Here is a 16,928-nt window from a genome sequence, read left to right on the forward strand (position 1 = left end):
TGTGGTCTAAACATACGCCACGGAGAATGTAGCAATATTAAATAAAACAAACAGTAAAGCTGAAGTTCGTAAGTCAGTTAACACTTAGAAAGCTGACTGTCTTTCTTGGGGCTATCTGGCTATGCTTCTACTATCTTTTATTTGCTTTGTGTACCTGTTGAGGTTGATCTCGATGGGTCCTGCTCTTCCCTCTGGGGCCAATGTTATAATGATTGTTCCACACTGATGGACGATGTCCACATAAACATAGCCAAAACCAGTCAAGAACACAACCTAGTGGAAGGAGTTAAAACACAGACTGAATGCTACTAAAATTCCTGTTTTTAATCTGTCACAATGTCAATAAATCCTATTAATGAATTCTAATTGAGATCTTTTACTCAAGTCATAATACTGTTTAGGAAAAAAAAGAAACAGTTTTCAATAGTTCAGAAAATAACAGCTCTGAAACTGTAAGTATTTCGACTGTATAGCTAGACAAAATTTGCACATCATCCTTTCATTGAATACATTTAAATAAGAATATTCTTCTAGAGGAATAAGCAAGACATGCTGGCAGGGAGGAAGTTATATTAATAAAGAATAAACAGAAAATTTTAATTTGAGATTTTGGACCTATGATGAAGGCGTATTTATGAAGCTCCACAAAATCCCACCTTCTCCTCCAGAAAACAAACACTAAGTTAACATTATCTTGCAATGCCGTAGCTCAGAGCTGGTAATACAAGTAGATAACATGATGCAAAACACATGACAGCAATGTTTTAAGAAATAAAACTGAAAAAGTAATGTGGATTCGTGACAACTTGCTTAATAACTTGTTTTTAAGCCTGGTTTTGTGAGAACACCTTCACATGCAAAGTGCTGTCACCAAGAAATGGTAAAAGTCTACTGGAAAATGTGAAAGGTCTAAAAAGTCAGGAAAATGGGACCTTGACAGCAGGTTTGTGTCTTGCTTATGCATGTGCCAACTTTCATTCTGAAACTATTGTCCTTAGGAATGAATACTCTTTACAAGGGCAGATAACAGCAGGACAAAGGGAAATGGCTTTAAGTTGAAGGAAGGAAGATTTAGGTTGGATGTCAGGGGTAAGTTCTTTACAGAGAGAGTGATGAGGCTGCCCAGAGAGGCTGTGGATGCCCCGTCCCTGGAGGTGTTCAAGGCTGGGTTGGATGGGGCCCTGGGCAGCCTGGTCTAGTATTAAATCTGGAGGTTAGCAGCCCTGTCTGCGGCTGGAGGGTTGGAGCTTGATGATCCTTGAGGTCCCTTCCAACCCAAGGCATTCTATAATTCTATGATTCTATGATACATAGTCTAGTTTAAAAAAAAAAAAAAAAAAAAAAAAAAAAAAAAAAAAAAGACATTGTTTTTGGAGCCTAATTATGCAGTATTTACATGCAAATTTTGTATTTTTCCAAAATATAAGGAAGTCCTTTCAAGTCTGGAAAACTTGCAGCAGTCCTTGTTAACACAAGCTTGCTTCTGATTTCTTCTAGTCCTACAATCAACACAATTATTTACAAGAATGTAATGACAGGAGCTATCATTTAAAGGAAAGCAAACTAAGGGAACAGCACAAAGATGATGGGCTAATACAAGTGAAATAAGCAGCTGCTTGTCTTGAACAGTCTTTACTGTTGTTAACAAGTCAACAAAACAAAAAGCTCTCAGAAGTTCATTAGGATCAGCACTTAAACTGATTCTAGCTTTGTTATTTATTGTACAGATTATTAAGTTTCATTCATCAAATTACATCCGATTCTTCTGAGAATTACATATAAAATAATTTATTTTATATATATCAAGCTTAATCCTTTGCTTATCTGGAAGTTATTCTCCATCCTGCATTGGTGGAAAAAAGGACATTTACTGACTTACTAGTACAACCTTGCTATTCTATAAATCCTCATGGATCTTAAAGTCTGGCCATTTTAATTCTGATTTCAGATAATTCTGATAATGGATAGCAGAGATATTTACCTTAAGTTTTAGTAAATTAATTATTTTTTCTTCGTGAGGGGATCAAGATTAACAAGTATCTATCTGAGATAGAAAGAATACAAATTGCTTGAGATCCTCTAAAGTACCAGTTATTTCAGTCTTAACTAAGTTGTATGTGAAGTCAAATCTAAGGCTATTAGCAGATTCATTATTTATATATATTTACAGTTTCCTAAGGGAAAGACTGATTGAGAAATCCTGGGAGACTCCCTACACGTATACCCTAAAACTTCAATAACAGAAGGCTACAATTTTTATTTGGAGAGTTCTTCAAGTAGACAATGATCCCCAAATGTTGTCTTAGCATCTAATTCCTCCTAGGAGCCAGATACTTATAAAGAACCCTGGTCTGGCATAACATTAATGACTGAAATTTGAAACCTTGCATTGCTTGAGTGGCTTGCTGAATGAAACCGAACTACTTGCTATATAACATAACACTCAATAATCAAGAGCATTTTGCGATTGGTCCCCGGGGAAAACATCTGAAACTAGTATTTCTTTCAAAGAGCCAAGCAGTTTATGTTGATTCCATGTAAACTAATGACTTCAAAGATGGAAAAAATTCCCATCAAAAAGAATTACTTCAGTCAAGGAAGTTTTCATTTACCTCAAAACAGGAGAAAAATAACAGAAGGAAAGAATTTTTTTGGTTTTTGTTTTATAAAGACATGGTTAGCTTCTGTGAAGACACCAAGGGAGAACAACAGCGATGACTCCTACACGATGTAATGAAGTTACCAAATGGAAGAATTTTCCTGGATCTTCTGGGATTCTTTGCTTCCAGGGGCCAGAAATTTTCAGGACTTATTTTTCCAGAGAATGCTGTGGACTTGCCAGGTTGATCAAAAATAAGTGAAAAAGTTCAGCACTACCAAGTTGGAATTTTTGATCTAACTATTTTTAAAATCAGTCACTGCCAAGTACGTATCTGTATTCTAAAAATTCCACAGGAAGAGGCTTAGGAAGGAGAGGTCTCAAGAGTTTAAAAAAAAGAAAAAAAAAAGCAAACAACAAAGCCAATAAAGGATACACCAATTTTAGAGGAACACTGTACGATGTAGGTCAAAAAGACAGAGATTTATGCTGTTAATTAGGAAATACTTTGTAGTGATTTACTTGTGTTCCTTGATTGTTGATGTCCACAAAATCGCTCCATTCATTTACTAAATCATCAGATGACATCACTTTCAGAAGAATGCTGGGTAACAAATCTCTTGTTTTGCAGTCTGGGTAGCTGGAGACTTGATGGTAAAGTTCATGATGAATTGAACATTCAGCTGGAATCTTTCTACAGTAAACTTCAAACTTTGGTGTATCTGAAATATTTATATATAAAATATATAAGATTAGGGCTTTCTAAAATCCACATTAAATGAAAACAAACCTATATATACACAAACTAAGAAGTTTCTAAAATACTCTGCCTGAAATATTACTAAGAAATGAAAACATCACTTTCCTATTTGTTGGAGTTGTCTGTGTGTTTTTTTTTTTCTCTTTTCTTTCTCTTATTAAGATTTATATAAGTGGTTTTCCACTGATTGTTACATTCACATATTGTAGCTAGTGGGTTTTTTTTGTAGTTGCATTTGCCAATCTGAGGAAATTTAAGCGTTCCATGGGACTGAACTGATGTCAACAAAATTTCACTGTCTCCTAGCTTCCTACAACCAGTTCACTTCGGTAGCTGGAACCACAGAGGCCCAAAAGCCTGCAGCCTCATTACCTACTGGTTAATTTCATTAGCTTCCAGGTTTTAGTGTGCTCCAGAATCACTAGATTTGAGATTCACTTTCATGCAAGCATAAAGTTCTTGTTTTAACCAAAACACATACTGAATTCATCTTCGCACTGGAGATAAAGTGAAATCATTTATACTACAAAAGTACACTTTTTAATTTCTGCAAACAACATACCTTTGAAGTTTTCTTTTAGAAGCAATGAAATTGAGCACCTGTTGTGGATAATTATACGGGGACTTGGATCTTCTGTAAGTGTTAGGTATGTCACGCCAAGATGCTCTTGGTAAGTCAGTGTTATAGCTCTAAAACAGAAGAAAACACATTTTAATGTGTAAGTTTTGGATGAAACTTGTATGTGTCATTATCCTATACATACAACATACATTCAATACATTCATATACATATACAAATACATTCAAAACTACCATCTAGAATCTTCTCTATGATCAAGTTATGCCTCCACCAATACTTACATATATAGGCTATTACCTGTCTTCACAAAGCATTACACTGAAACAGAAGAGCACGTGGAAATACCATGAAACACAGCATCAGAGGAAAAAATCACCTCATGGAGACTACTTGTGAGTGAAACTGTACATGTGTGTTTGCAAGATGAGAGCCCTAACCAGCACATATTTATATAAAATTAAAAACATGAGATTGTAAGCCCAAATTTTTAACATAAATCTTAAAAATTTTCCAGAGGAATTTGCATGCATACTTCTCTGACACACATGAAAGATATTTTAAACAATTGCATAAATCTGTGACTGTTAGCTCCCCTGGAATGATCGACAGTGCTATTGGCCCTTCAAACGTTGATGTTATGGATCATCACTACATCAATTTTCAAAATGACAAATCAGTTACCTTGTTCTACTCATTAGCTACTTATACATAAAATGTCTTTAAGCAAATTCTTTTTTGCATGTGTCATTTCAACTATTTCTAAAAAAAACAACTTCACCTTGTAGAGATTTTCAAAATTCAAATACGCTCAAAATTTGCTCCAGATCCTCTATGGCTGTCTCAGAATTATAAGGAATTCTTTCTGTGTTCTTCACATTTTGGTGATTTTTTTTTTTAAGCTGAAGTCTGTGTGGGAACTTTAGTACTCATAATGATACCGAGTACTTTAGGCACAAGAAAGATCATACAGCTAATAATTTATACTGATACAATCTTCTCTTTCAGCAGATTATTTCTTGTTTATATCAGCAAGAGAATGAATAGATTTATATATCAGGACTGAGAATTAAATCTGGGCTTCTGACAAGCCATTGGACTTTTATTTTTAGTTAACTGGATGCATTTGTTTGGAAGCAGAATGCACATTCGAATATTTCAAGCTTTCAAAACTTGGAAGTATTTTCTTGCTTATAGTCTTAAAATAGTTTCTCACTTGTATCACTTATCCTGTTTTTCTCTTACTGAAATATATTTTTACCTCCCATACATTTTTGTATGGTATTACTTTACACTGTCCTTCAAAACTTGTCACAAAAAAATTAAAACAGACCGTAACCACAAATGAAAGCTTTTCATTCTCTTCTTGTGTATGCATGTATAAATAGAAGCCCATACCTTATAAAAATCGTACAACTTGTACAAGATCATAACATTAAACCATTTACAATAAAACCATCAAAACCATCAAAAGATAACAATTTTTAAATTAAAGTAAGGCTTCCCTTTACATATGGGGGGCATGTGTTACTCTGACTTCCGCATTAATCTCTTGCGATTTGTTACTAGCTGAGGCTTTATAGCAACAAGGAACATTCATCACTCATGACCGTTCAGCATTTAGTACCTGGTATAAAATCCGCTTTCCCTACTGGCCCCGATAGGCACTGCCACACTCTGTCTGGGAAACTCCTGTTTAATCACAGCTGGTAGGCTCCACAACTCAGAGCTGCCACCTGGACTGAAACTCAGCAGCACGCGCTTTTGAGTAGGAGGTGTCCCTGAAGTTACGGGGCCACTATCCGCCAGCAGGTCCCAGCATGGCACGGAAGTCAATGTTTCAGTGCTTTTCGTCCTGGCTGGCCCGACACTGAACACGGTGCTATCTGCTGAGTGAAACTCCTGGAGAGAAAACAGAGGGACAAGCTGGCTCATAAGAGGATTTTATTCATGCTGATGTTGCATAGCATGGTTTTAAGTAGCCACTGGGCCACAGCTAACAGTTATATTGAGTCTCATGCTTTCAGAGCTACTTGGCCAAATTCTGTCTTCGGTTATAAGCAGTTTAACTGAGCACAGTTATCTATAGTCCATTCTCAGCTGCACAAAAGAGCTCAGCCAAAAGCAACAGTTACATCGCTGTAAAACAAGTGTGAGAAGAAAATCCATTGATAGACTTAAAACTAGTGGTGTAGTCCAGCCTTAGCATTCTTCCAGTTCCCCTTAAATTACCCGTAAGACTGTCACCAAATGCACAATGCATAAACACAGACACTAATGTAAAGAAAAATAAGGCAGAAATAAAACAACACATAAATAGGGTACTTTAAAAATATGTTGATCTGCCAACTCCTTTCCTGTTTGACTCTGAGAATTCTTTCCATATATTCTGTTATGAATATAATCTTCAGTAAATTTATATAAATTGTTGACCGTGCATATGTTTTGGTTCCTGTGAGCTAGTTCTTAAATCTACTGAGCAATTATTAGAAAGCTGATATTCACAATTTGATGCAGTTTGCTGAAATACATAAACCTTGGGCACGTCCCTAGGTCTGCAGCCCCGTTGGAATCTTCCCAAAACTTTTCAGCCTGCCAGGCCAATGTACCTCTTTTGCATGCAAATTCAGTAAAAATTCATAGAGCAGTTTCAACAGCTACTACGGATTATGCTGCTTATTTCGCAGAAATGGCCATTAGTGTCTGAACAGATGGAGGACAGGCAGAACTAATTGTGTAATGTGCAAGAATCTCCTGCTTTGCACAAAGTTTGATCACAGTTAATTATTGCGGTTATATTTGCCCAGGATTCTCTATTTTAAACTGAAGTGATATACCATAATCTATAATTATTACATCTAATGACTTCCTTTCAAGTTATTCTGTACGCAGTTACGGCCATACAAACCTAAAGACGCCTGTAAAATAGGTGACAAACAAAAATGGCACTTTACCTCTTCTCCTGAGTACGGTTTGGACATACAAAGCTGTGGTCTGTAATAGATTTGATATGCTGTATCATTGATTACTGTTGTCTTATCTTCAATTTGTAGAATTTGTATACCTTGTCGAACCATAGAAGAAATGCAGAACTGGCACAACTGTAAAATAATGATGATGATGATGTTGATGAAGTCATAAATAAGAGCAGGAAACAATGAAATATAGTGTCTGAACTGCCATTTTCTTAACTATGGAAATCCTTTCTACATTCACGTACTTTGTAAATGGAGCCATATCACATGCTTCTAAGTTGCATGTTCAAACAAGAATGATAATTAATTATTTCCAGATAGTCTTGTATCACCTTGATGAGCTGGGCAGGTTATTTCTTACTAACGCTTTAAATTATACTTCTTACATTTTTTACATTCTCATTATGTTCTACATGTATTAACATAATTGGGGACAAGCTTAAGTGCTGCATACATTTGATGATTTTTTAAATTAAATGATAAAGCTATAAATCATTATAATTTTCTCCTAACCTTTTGATGACCTGGAAAAGCACCAAGTTTTATTTCAGCTTCAACAAAACCTTCTTCATCCAATGTTACCACTTCCCCATTCTCAGCATCCTTCCATTTTGGGGAGGTCATATCATGAACCAGTTTGATTGCCACTGATTTGTGCACGGTATTAGTGTTTGCCCAGTAGATTCCAACCTGGAAAGCTTCCTGTAAGTAAAAAAAGACCAGCTATCACTGGTTGGTAATTCCATGCATTTCTTCTACACTTAAACATTGTTTTCAGTATGCAGTTCACTGTCATTCCCTGCCTTTTTCCAATTCTTTCTAAGCAGCAGAAGGATAGATGAAACCACAATGTGGATATGAAACTGACCCACCCAGTGAAATTGAGACTGTAGGGTCCACTGAGATGTGTTAATCAGCAGACCTTTTGTTTCTTAACAGACATTCATGGGGAAAAAAAGAATGGCAAAATAAGCAGGAAGTATCAAATTGTCCTGCTGGAACTGACAAATTGATCTGCTGAATTATCTTAATTCTTTCAAAAATAAACAATATTAGGACTGTGGTAAAAAAGCAAATGCATGATGAAGCTAAGGTATATGAGAAGATCCATTAGATAAAGCCCTAAATTCAGGAAGGAAGATGTTCTGAAGAACTGTCCTCATTTGTCATTCACCCTGTCTTGTTACCAAACCTCTCCTGGTACTACATGAGCTATGAAACACCTCAGCCTAAACCACTCAACGATGAAAAAGCCCTTAGAGGCTGTCAGCTGTGCTACCGTGGTCAACACATCCCCTAAGAGATAAGCTAATAATGCAGGATGCAGTTAGACCTGCAGAGCAGTGCCCGAAGTCTTTACTTGAGCTTTGGAGTAATTTACTTGGGCTGCTACATGGAGAACTACTATGTCTTCTGACTCAAATGGCAGTTACCTCGAAGTTGGGGGGAATCATTACTTTCCCAGTAGGCACTTGAAGCACTATCTTCTCTCCTTCAAAGAGCCAGAGGTCCCACTTGGACTGATTGATAAGCAAAGCCCACGGCAGGAGTTCTATCAGCAGAGTTTTAACACATGGTTTCCACACTGACAGCTTTACCCGCATTGGACTGTCCCACTGGGAGAGCTGCTCATTGCTGTTTGGAAGCAAATAAACAAAATGATAAAGACAAAGGAACAAATAATGGCTTTAAGATATGCAATCATTTTCATTTCATTTTCAAGATCTTGCCTTTTTGAAATAAAGAAACAGTCTCCTCTTACCGAATCACTCTGGAACATACAGTTATGCTGTCAGAGTGAGCTCTTGTAGGCTATAAAGACATATTAGTAACAGCATAAGCTCAAACTAAATTTTGTCAATTAAATGAATGCCCTAGAATTGCTGTTATTTTCTATAGCTAAACCTGTGACTTCTGCTGACATAAAATCAAATTTATCTACTTATTTATTTTCCCTTCAACTCTTTTTTCTGCTGTTTCTGAGCTGAAACACAGATCCTGAATAAACAACCTCTATAGCTGCAGCAAAAAAAAAGTTGCATTCACCAAAAAAAAAAAAAAAAAAAAAAAAAAAAGTTTCATTTATTTAGTCCTTGAACGGATGCAGTCTTTTCAGTGTAATCAAGGGCAGCCCCCAGGCTAACTGAAAGTTCTTCCTGCCTGCAACCACTTCTGCAGCTTAAAAATAGGAATCTTGTAATTACTGAAAACATACTCAACATTGATCACATGCAGTCTTCTTGAAGTTGATTTCACAAGGCTGACTAAGCAAACAAGCACCATGCAAAGCTATTGATAACAAAGAAAATGTTATATGTAAATATATTTCTGGGGCTTTCTTTAGATTGGGGTGCTACAGAAGGCTGGAAGCACAAAACTTTTCAAAACTGATAAAATCTATAGTTAGTTCAGAAAATTCTGTTGCCTAAAAATGCATTCGGAATAATCTAATGAAGGATAAAGCACAGTAAGTTTGAACTTTTAAGAAACTTATGCAACAGAGTGAAAAAACAAAGTGTACAAGCTTTCAATAACTGCAGTATGCAGCTAGACCACATAATACACATCAAATTTTGATCACTGAGATTATTTTTAATTAATGAGGAATCCAGGACAAGCTATGATATTTTCACATGTTTTGACCTAACTCTGAAAGGACACAGGTTGATCTATTAATGTGAGTAGAAAGTTCTTTAAGGGTCTTGGTGATCCTTATTTTGATTAAGTAGTTGAGCTCTACAGAGTTTATGCTTGGTCAAGACTCAAAACACTTACTGAGTTCCACTGTTAGGTTTAGTTGTTTTAAATTTCATTAACAAAGTTTTATGGTAAAAACAGATGAAAAGAATAACCTATTTAGATAAAGATCAAAGATCTTCCAGCCTAGTATTCTGACTCTTGTACTGGTTAGTAACAGACGTATACAAAACCCTGAGAAGACAGCTGGCAGATACCAATGCACTGCTAGTACATTTTCCCAGCCTCCAACAATCTGTGAATAAGGGAGATATTTAGCAGTAAGTGATACCTTTGTATTTAATGATATGGATGGTAAAGTTTTAGTTAGCTTCCTAGACGCTTTATTTCCATTAACCATTTTATCTTGTAAAAGATCTCTTTATTTGAAAAGTCAATGCAATGACTATGAAGTACGTTTAGCAAAAAACTACCTGTCTGAATCCTTCTTGTTATATGGCCAAGCAGGCTGACGAGGATTAGCAGTGCCATAAAACTCGGACAGGATCTGGTTGACATTGCCACCTGGATGGGATTTAGTTGCTATCTGTTTAATAAGCGTACTTGAGATAGGGACTGCACACTCTGAAGGATCATCTTCCTCCCTGTCATTGAAAACAGATTTGGTCATTCACAGAACAAGATCAAGTATTAACAGCATTAACATTTTCTTTCATGAAGCTTTCCAAGTGGATTCTACAGGAGGAACACTCTCAAAGTAATTGTGGATGAATTAAGCAACAATGTCCAACAAGTTGCTGAGCATACGCAGATACGCATGAATTTGTTATTACAACTTTAATAACATTTCTGTCTGAGACCCCAGGAATTGAAGAGTATTCTCAACAAATAGTCCAAGAGAATTTAGGATTTTTTTATTTCCCCAAAACACAAAAATGTGGATAGTTTAAGCAAACAAATGCCAGCACATTCAGTACAGTGATATTAAATGTATTATTTCTTATTATATTACTCCAGGTCACACACACTTGTTCTCTTGTATCTCCTTTGAATACTCTGTACTCTTTAAAATACTGCACTAGAAGTTAAAGAGTAAATGGTTTCTTCTTTTCAATACAAATGAATCGTTTTCAAGGAAAGTGCATATTTTACCTGGCTTGAAATGTCAGGTGATGTGTAAGATCAGGTTCTATATTTTGCAGTGCTTTCTCCTGTCCTTTCCCTGGAACCACTTGTATTTCATTCAATCCTAGACTCCTTTTCTCTAAATGTATGATAATTGGGTCTGGAAGATGGCTCCTTACAATGAAAAGAGGGCTGAAAACAATCTACAAAAAGGAAAAAAGAAAAACCAACACTTTTATTCTTACCTTATTTCAGAATTACATCCGTTGAAACAAGCTATTAATAAGTCTTTCCAGTGGGTCATTCTGCCCTTAATTAATCATATGACGTATAAGTTGTCAACACTGAGATTAAAGAGGCATTACTTACTATTCGCTGCTGCACTTGAGAGCTGGGCTCTAAAGTCAGAATTGTGCACCACACATACGTAATCAAACTCTTTGAGGATGGTACCTGCATGCAGATATATCAGCAGTATTTCATTAAAATTATTCTAAGCTGATCATTGTGAACATTTCATCAAAAGTTAAGTTTAAAGTTCTCAGTTCTCACAGACGTTTTTAAAGTTTAATTAAGCATTTAATTCCAGACATACCTGAATGACGGTGCTGTGTTCTATATGTTTAGAACTCAGACATACATCCTGGGACCAGTCTTCATCTCCTGTGGCCTTCACACTGAGTTCAGTGAGCTCGTCATCTTCTAGGACATAGGAAGGCAGCTTCTGCTTGGCTGCAAGGCAGTTGATGTGCTCTTTAACAACCGCCTGTCCATCCTGACTAATGTAATGCTGAACCACCTTCAGTTCGATACTTTCTGAAAGGTAACTACAGACTGTCTGTCTTCCACAGATTAGGATCTAAAACACACAAAAATATTCAGCCCATATATAAACAATTGGAAATAAGAAAGGTCAAGATTGAATTACAGATGGAAAACGTGTACAAAAACAATCTCTATTTTAGCATTTTCATTCTGTTACATTTTCCCAAGCACTATTGAAGACAGTGAATGGTAAATGTTATTTTTATTGGCCAAATATATGTGCAATTTCATAGAAATCAGGCATTAAGAATCTCAACTCAGCAGTACTGACCGTGGCTGACATAATTCTGGCTTTGATTTTAAGGGCAGTGTGATGGTCTCTGAACTACATGCCTTCTAAATAGAACAGTGATATATATATATAGTTCAGACATAAGGTTTCCACTGACACAGGACAGTGGAACACGCAGAGATCCAGATCATTAATGGTTGCTGTCTCAAAGCTTATAATTGTTTCTGTCTATAACACATGAATTATGTGTATGTCCTGATCTAAATGTGTATGTTTGGTGGCCCTGCTAGGCAGGGGGGTCGGAACTACATGATCCTTGAGGTCCCTTCCAACCCGGGTGATTCTGTGATTCTGTAATTATTTCTCACAGAACATACACCTGTCTTTTTCTAAGCTGTACAAAGGAAAAGCAGTCCATGTGTACCTCTATTACAACCATCATTTGCTTTTCACTGACAAGGCCTTGCACCACAACTGCAAACAAGCAAACTCTCAGCACGGCTCTTGACTGATCAGCTGTATTTCTGTTGTGCAACATGAGGCATTCTGCCATATTCGTGTTGTGCCCATCCCACGCTCTCTCTCCTGTCTCAATGCAGACAGAACGACTGCAGCCCTATTACAAATCTCTATATAAAGATATGATGTGAAAAGTTACTGTGCAGCAACTCATCTTCAAATTTAATTCTTACTTCATTCTCTTTTAATAAAACGAAGGCCTGAATTACATTCTAGAATAAAAGAACAAGTTTCTTAACAAAGTGAATTACTTCAACTCAAGACCTTAACAAATCCAAGAAATTGTGGAAGTTACCAATGTCAGAATTTTCAAAAGGAAGTTTACTGAAACGTGAAATATGTGGTGCTAAGAGTTTTCATATGCCAACATCCATACGACAATGAGTTCTTACAGAAGAGTTGTAAAAATTCCTTAAGTGTACCCAGAATACTGTTATACTTGCTTTTTTGCAGGTCTCGTTAGGAAGGGAATAATAAGGTTTATTCATGAATAAACAATGGTTTAAGTTACTCAGATTATTTTTTTCCAAACAGGATCAAGTACTCACTTGTTTTTGTACTCCACTGAGCTGCTGAACCTTGATAATAAGTGAAGCCGTGCGGCCCTTGTACTGAATGGTACGGATAAAGGTCCCTGCATTGTCCACACTGAATGGCTCAGACCACCGCCAGTTTCCCCAGCCTTCAATACAGATGTGCAACAGCTGGAAAGAAAACAATTGCTACTTCAACACTAGCCAGCCTTGCAGTAAGATAGGAATTCCCATGACAGGGAAATATCCTTGTTTTTAAAACTCAGCCATACTAAGCACACCAGTTCACCGAATTGTTTGCACATTCTAGGACTTTAGATAGGAACAGAAGAATGGACAACACAGTAAGATGGTTCTGCATCATGTGTTTCTGTAAATTACCTGCTTTAACTCTGTGTTTGCGGATGGAAAAAGTCAAGCACACAACAGTTCAACATATATTCGGTAGACTACAGAGGATAAAACAGGAAATAAGAGATTTTCTTTACTGTATTTGAAATTATCCTAGAAATCCTATCTCCACATTAGCAGCAAGGCAATATGGAGCGCAGGTTCATTTTTTTTGGCCTTTTGGGCAAGAGAGAATATTTCAAGCACCGTTCACCTCAGTAGAAGAATACAAATCTTTTTGTATGTACACATGTAGAGCTCAGACCTACATATGTGTTAAACATATAAGAATGTAGCATATCACTGAGAGATGGGAAACATTTCATTTCTTATACAAATGTGGTGGCAAGTTCAAGCTTGACTGCATGAGAAGAAATTTTACTGCGTAATTATACTCCCTGTGTGATTTATTCCGGAAAAGGAGTGGCTTTTTTCCAGTTTAACTAAATCACTTCCAGAGCAATATAGTCTTTCATCATTTGAAGAGCCTTTCATCCACTTACCCACCATACGCACTTACCTCTATCCCATGGAGATTCTTTAAGCCAGAGTAGTGAAAATTGGTACTGTTCCATGTAGGTCAATGAAGTTACATAAATTTACGCCAGCTGAAGATCTGGCTATTTAGCTCTGCATAGATCTTTTGTGGCTGTGCAAACTTAAGAATGTGAGCTATATATAAGCGATCAAAGCAATAGGAATTCTGGGTAAAATTTAGTCTTTGCAGAGGGCCAGCATAGAGTCTAAGCATCACTTAAGTCCTTCGAAACGGTTACATAAAGGCCTTGTGGGAGTTCTTCCTTGAGGGTTGAATTTCAGACTGATTTTGGCCATCTGTCATTAATTAATTTAAGTAATTGGGAACAGGATCCGGCCCAGGTTTGATTATTTACACTAGCAAAAAATGAGACTTGTAAATATTATGTTCTCCCATGATTTGTTTCCAAAGACAGATAGCACTGTCCGTAGATCTGGCCAGTCGGACTTTGTAAATGTCTGGATGTTGTTCTTTTCATTGTTTTAAGAAACAACCACAGCAACAACTTTCAAAGATATTACAACTCAGTAGCCTGTTTGCAATTTGCGGTATCCCCTGCACAAGTTACATACAGAACAAAAACATCCATTCAGTGGGTGGCTTTTGAATTTGTTAGAGTGATGACTGTTGCATTTAGATTCAAATTAGCTTTATGCTGGAAGCACAAAAGCTTGTGTGTGCCAGTGTGTGCATGGGCACGTGCTTGGGTATGCTCCTGCGTGGGCACTTCCTTATATTCAAGAAGACCTTGAGGGAATTGTGCACTAGGACACTCCAAGTCGTAAACAAGCACATTGCTTTGATACTTAAGTATTAGTTACAGAAAAGGAAAAACAAAAACAAAGAAGTCCAACTGCAATGGCTGGAATCAGTTCAGTTTCTTACAGAGGCAGCTGGGAATAAATCTCATCACATCTGAACACTAAGAGAAACAAGGGAACTGTTTGCTTTGGAGAGACTGGTAGCGGGAAATGACAGCCAAGTAATGAGAAGAGGTACTAAGAAGGCACGCAAAATATAGCGTGCTCCAAAGATAGATGTCACACAAATGCCATAATTGATGCTTAGTAATTGCATGTAGCTCTAACATTAGGACGTCTCCCACCCTGCATAAACAGCTTTGCTCATGAGCTGAACGTTCCCAAGAAACACCCTGTCAGCTTTCACTGACTGCTCATTAGCTCACAGATGATGCCTTTACTCATTTTCTTCGTAGCACAACAATTAGAGTGCATTTAACGTCATGGTTCAAAAGGAAAAATAAAAAAGAGGTATTACTTTATGTTGAGAATTCCGTATTTTCTAAATATTGTGTACTAGTAAGTACTACACGCAACAGGGAACAACCTCCGTAAGCTATTTAATGACATAATAATATAAGAATTGCGTAAGTTTCCTATCGAGCAAAGAAACTGCATTCCAGGAAAACACAAAGGAGATCTTCTGGTGCGCCAGTTACTCAAATGAGAGATTTCTGGAAAGCACGGCTAGAAGTGATTAGCAAATGACACTAAGTGATAGAGAGATATATGGCAGGAAGCAAAAATCGAAGTAATTTTAGAAAATTAAGTAATCAAGTGCGAACATTATGTTAGCAGACGTCATATTAGATGGTATTAGATGGAGTTCTAATGTTATAAACCTGACCTAATATACAGATTGAAGGCAATTGCCATATAATCCCTTTCATTTATCAAGCTTTAAATGCTAAGTATTTCTTAGAAACTGTGCTTATAAAGAAGTTTAACAACTAAAACTAAGTATGGTATATACATTAGGAGAAAAGAGAACTCATTGCAAAAAGGTACAGAAAGTATTCAGCAAACTTCAACAACATTCTAATAAACATAATCCAGTGACAAACAGCAATCTGAAGTTTAGAGAGAATTTAAAGCAGACTATTGTTTTTACTCATTTCATTTGCACCCCCATTTGCTGTTGGGAAACATACCTGCAGAGCTTTTTGTTTTGACTAGACTTTGCTGTTTTGGAAGATTTCTTTTAAAATCTGAGCCATTATGGATCTCTGTCTTGAAAGGGAAAGAAATTGCCTTCAGGGTGGTAGACTAAGATGAAGCTGTTCCTACTGGAATGGTTTGAAAAGCTGCATTTTTTATCATAGTTCCTCAAAGAATGTTTCTATGTACCTCTCAAAATTTGCTTAGGTTTTCAGCTAGATGTGTGGGTGAAGGATACGATCTGAGTAAATAAAGCTAAGTGTCATATGACAGGGCATGGAGACTAAAATGGGGGTTAAAAATGAGACGAAGAATGAACCCTGTCCAGAAAAGGCAGCATTTTCCAGCTGTATAGGTAATCCAAATCTCAAAATGCCCTCAAAATGCTTAGGTACAAATTTATTTCTATTTTGCTTGTAATTTGGGTTCGCTTCAGTTAAATGCTATTTTCTTTCCAGGTGAAACTAGTAAATGACTTCTGGAGAGAGAAAAAGAGACATTGATGTAAATTCTGAGGGGCTTGAAGGAATCGGGTGAGGACCTGGTTAGTGGCATGGAAGCAAGCGGTCATTTTAAGAGAAGTGAGACAGTAAAATGGGATGACGCAGGAGCAAGGAGGAAAACGGAGACCTAGAAATGGGAGCTGAATGGTAAGATTTGAAGCTAAAGTGATTTTTAATTGAAAAACTAAGACTGAAGGATGACTGGCATTTTTTGCTTATTTTTAGGACACTCAACACAATGTGGCACTTGACAAGAATTAGCAATAGTACTAACAAATAATATTTGGGAAAACAGCAAATGCAATGTTCATTCTGCATATTGTCAACTGCAGCAGTCACTAAATTTCATTTTGGCTTGATTTTCTCATGGAACATGGAAGATCTGACCTTCTCTACACCACCAGGCCTTGAAAGACAAAAGGACAAAACAGGAGATGGAGGAAAGCAATTTCCATCACCCCTGTCCGGGCCAGCAGATACAAGGTCACACTCAGCAGATAAACTCTGACCCTCAGGGTTTCCCAAAGAGACTGTGAATCTCAGCAACCTGCAAAGAAGTTCTGAACCCCACAGAAACCAACTGGCTCTAACCACTATGGAATTGTCTTTTGGTTAAAGAACAGTAACCAAATTATGAGGATTCATGTGTCTCATGGACAACATTAATCTCTATCTGCCCCAGATATCATCTAGAAA

The 16,928-nt window shown here is 36.9% G+C and overlaps 1 protein-coding gene across 1 annotated transcript in view; it reads right to left on the reverse strand.

The window, feature by feature from the left end:
* Positions 1-16,928, reverse strand: part of VPS13B (vacuolar protein sorting 13 homolog B) — a gene marked incomplete at both ends in the record, with an annotated part of 421,628 nt that overhangs the window by 23,834 nt on the left and 380,866 nt on the right. Inside the window, 12 exons of the mRNA XM_079533473.1 lie at positions 155-273; positions 3,122-3,321; positions 3,922-4,049; positions 5,565-5,839; positions 6,892-7,038; positions 7,426-7,614; positions 8,346-8,547; positions 10,083-10,253; positions 10,762-10,937; positions 11,104-11,187; positions 11,330-11,593; positions 12,859-13,014. Coding sequence (XP_079389599.1) covers positions 155-273; positions 3,122-3,321; positions 3,922-4,049; positions 5,565-5,839; positions 6,892-7,038; positions 7,426-7,614; positions 8,346-8,547; positions 10,083-10,253; positions 10,762-10,937; positions 11,104-11,187; positions 11,330-11,593; positions 12,859-13,014 — 2,111 coding nt within the window. The remainder of the gene's footprint in view (positions 1-154; positions 274-3,121; positions 3,322-3,921; positions 4,050-5,564; positions 5,840-6,891; positions 7,039-7,425; positions 7,615-8,345; positions 8,548-10,082; positions 10,254-10,761; positions 10,938-11,103; positions 11,188-11,329; positions 11,594-12,858; positions 13,015-16,928) is intronic.

This window comes from Tetrao urogallus (assembly GCF_951394365.1).
Source record: "Tetrao urogallus genome assembly, chromosome: 3".
NCBI classification, from domain to species: domain Eukaryota; kingdom Metazoa; phylum Chordata; class Aves; order Galliformes; family Phasianidae; genus Tetrao; species Tetrao urogallus.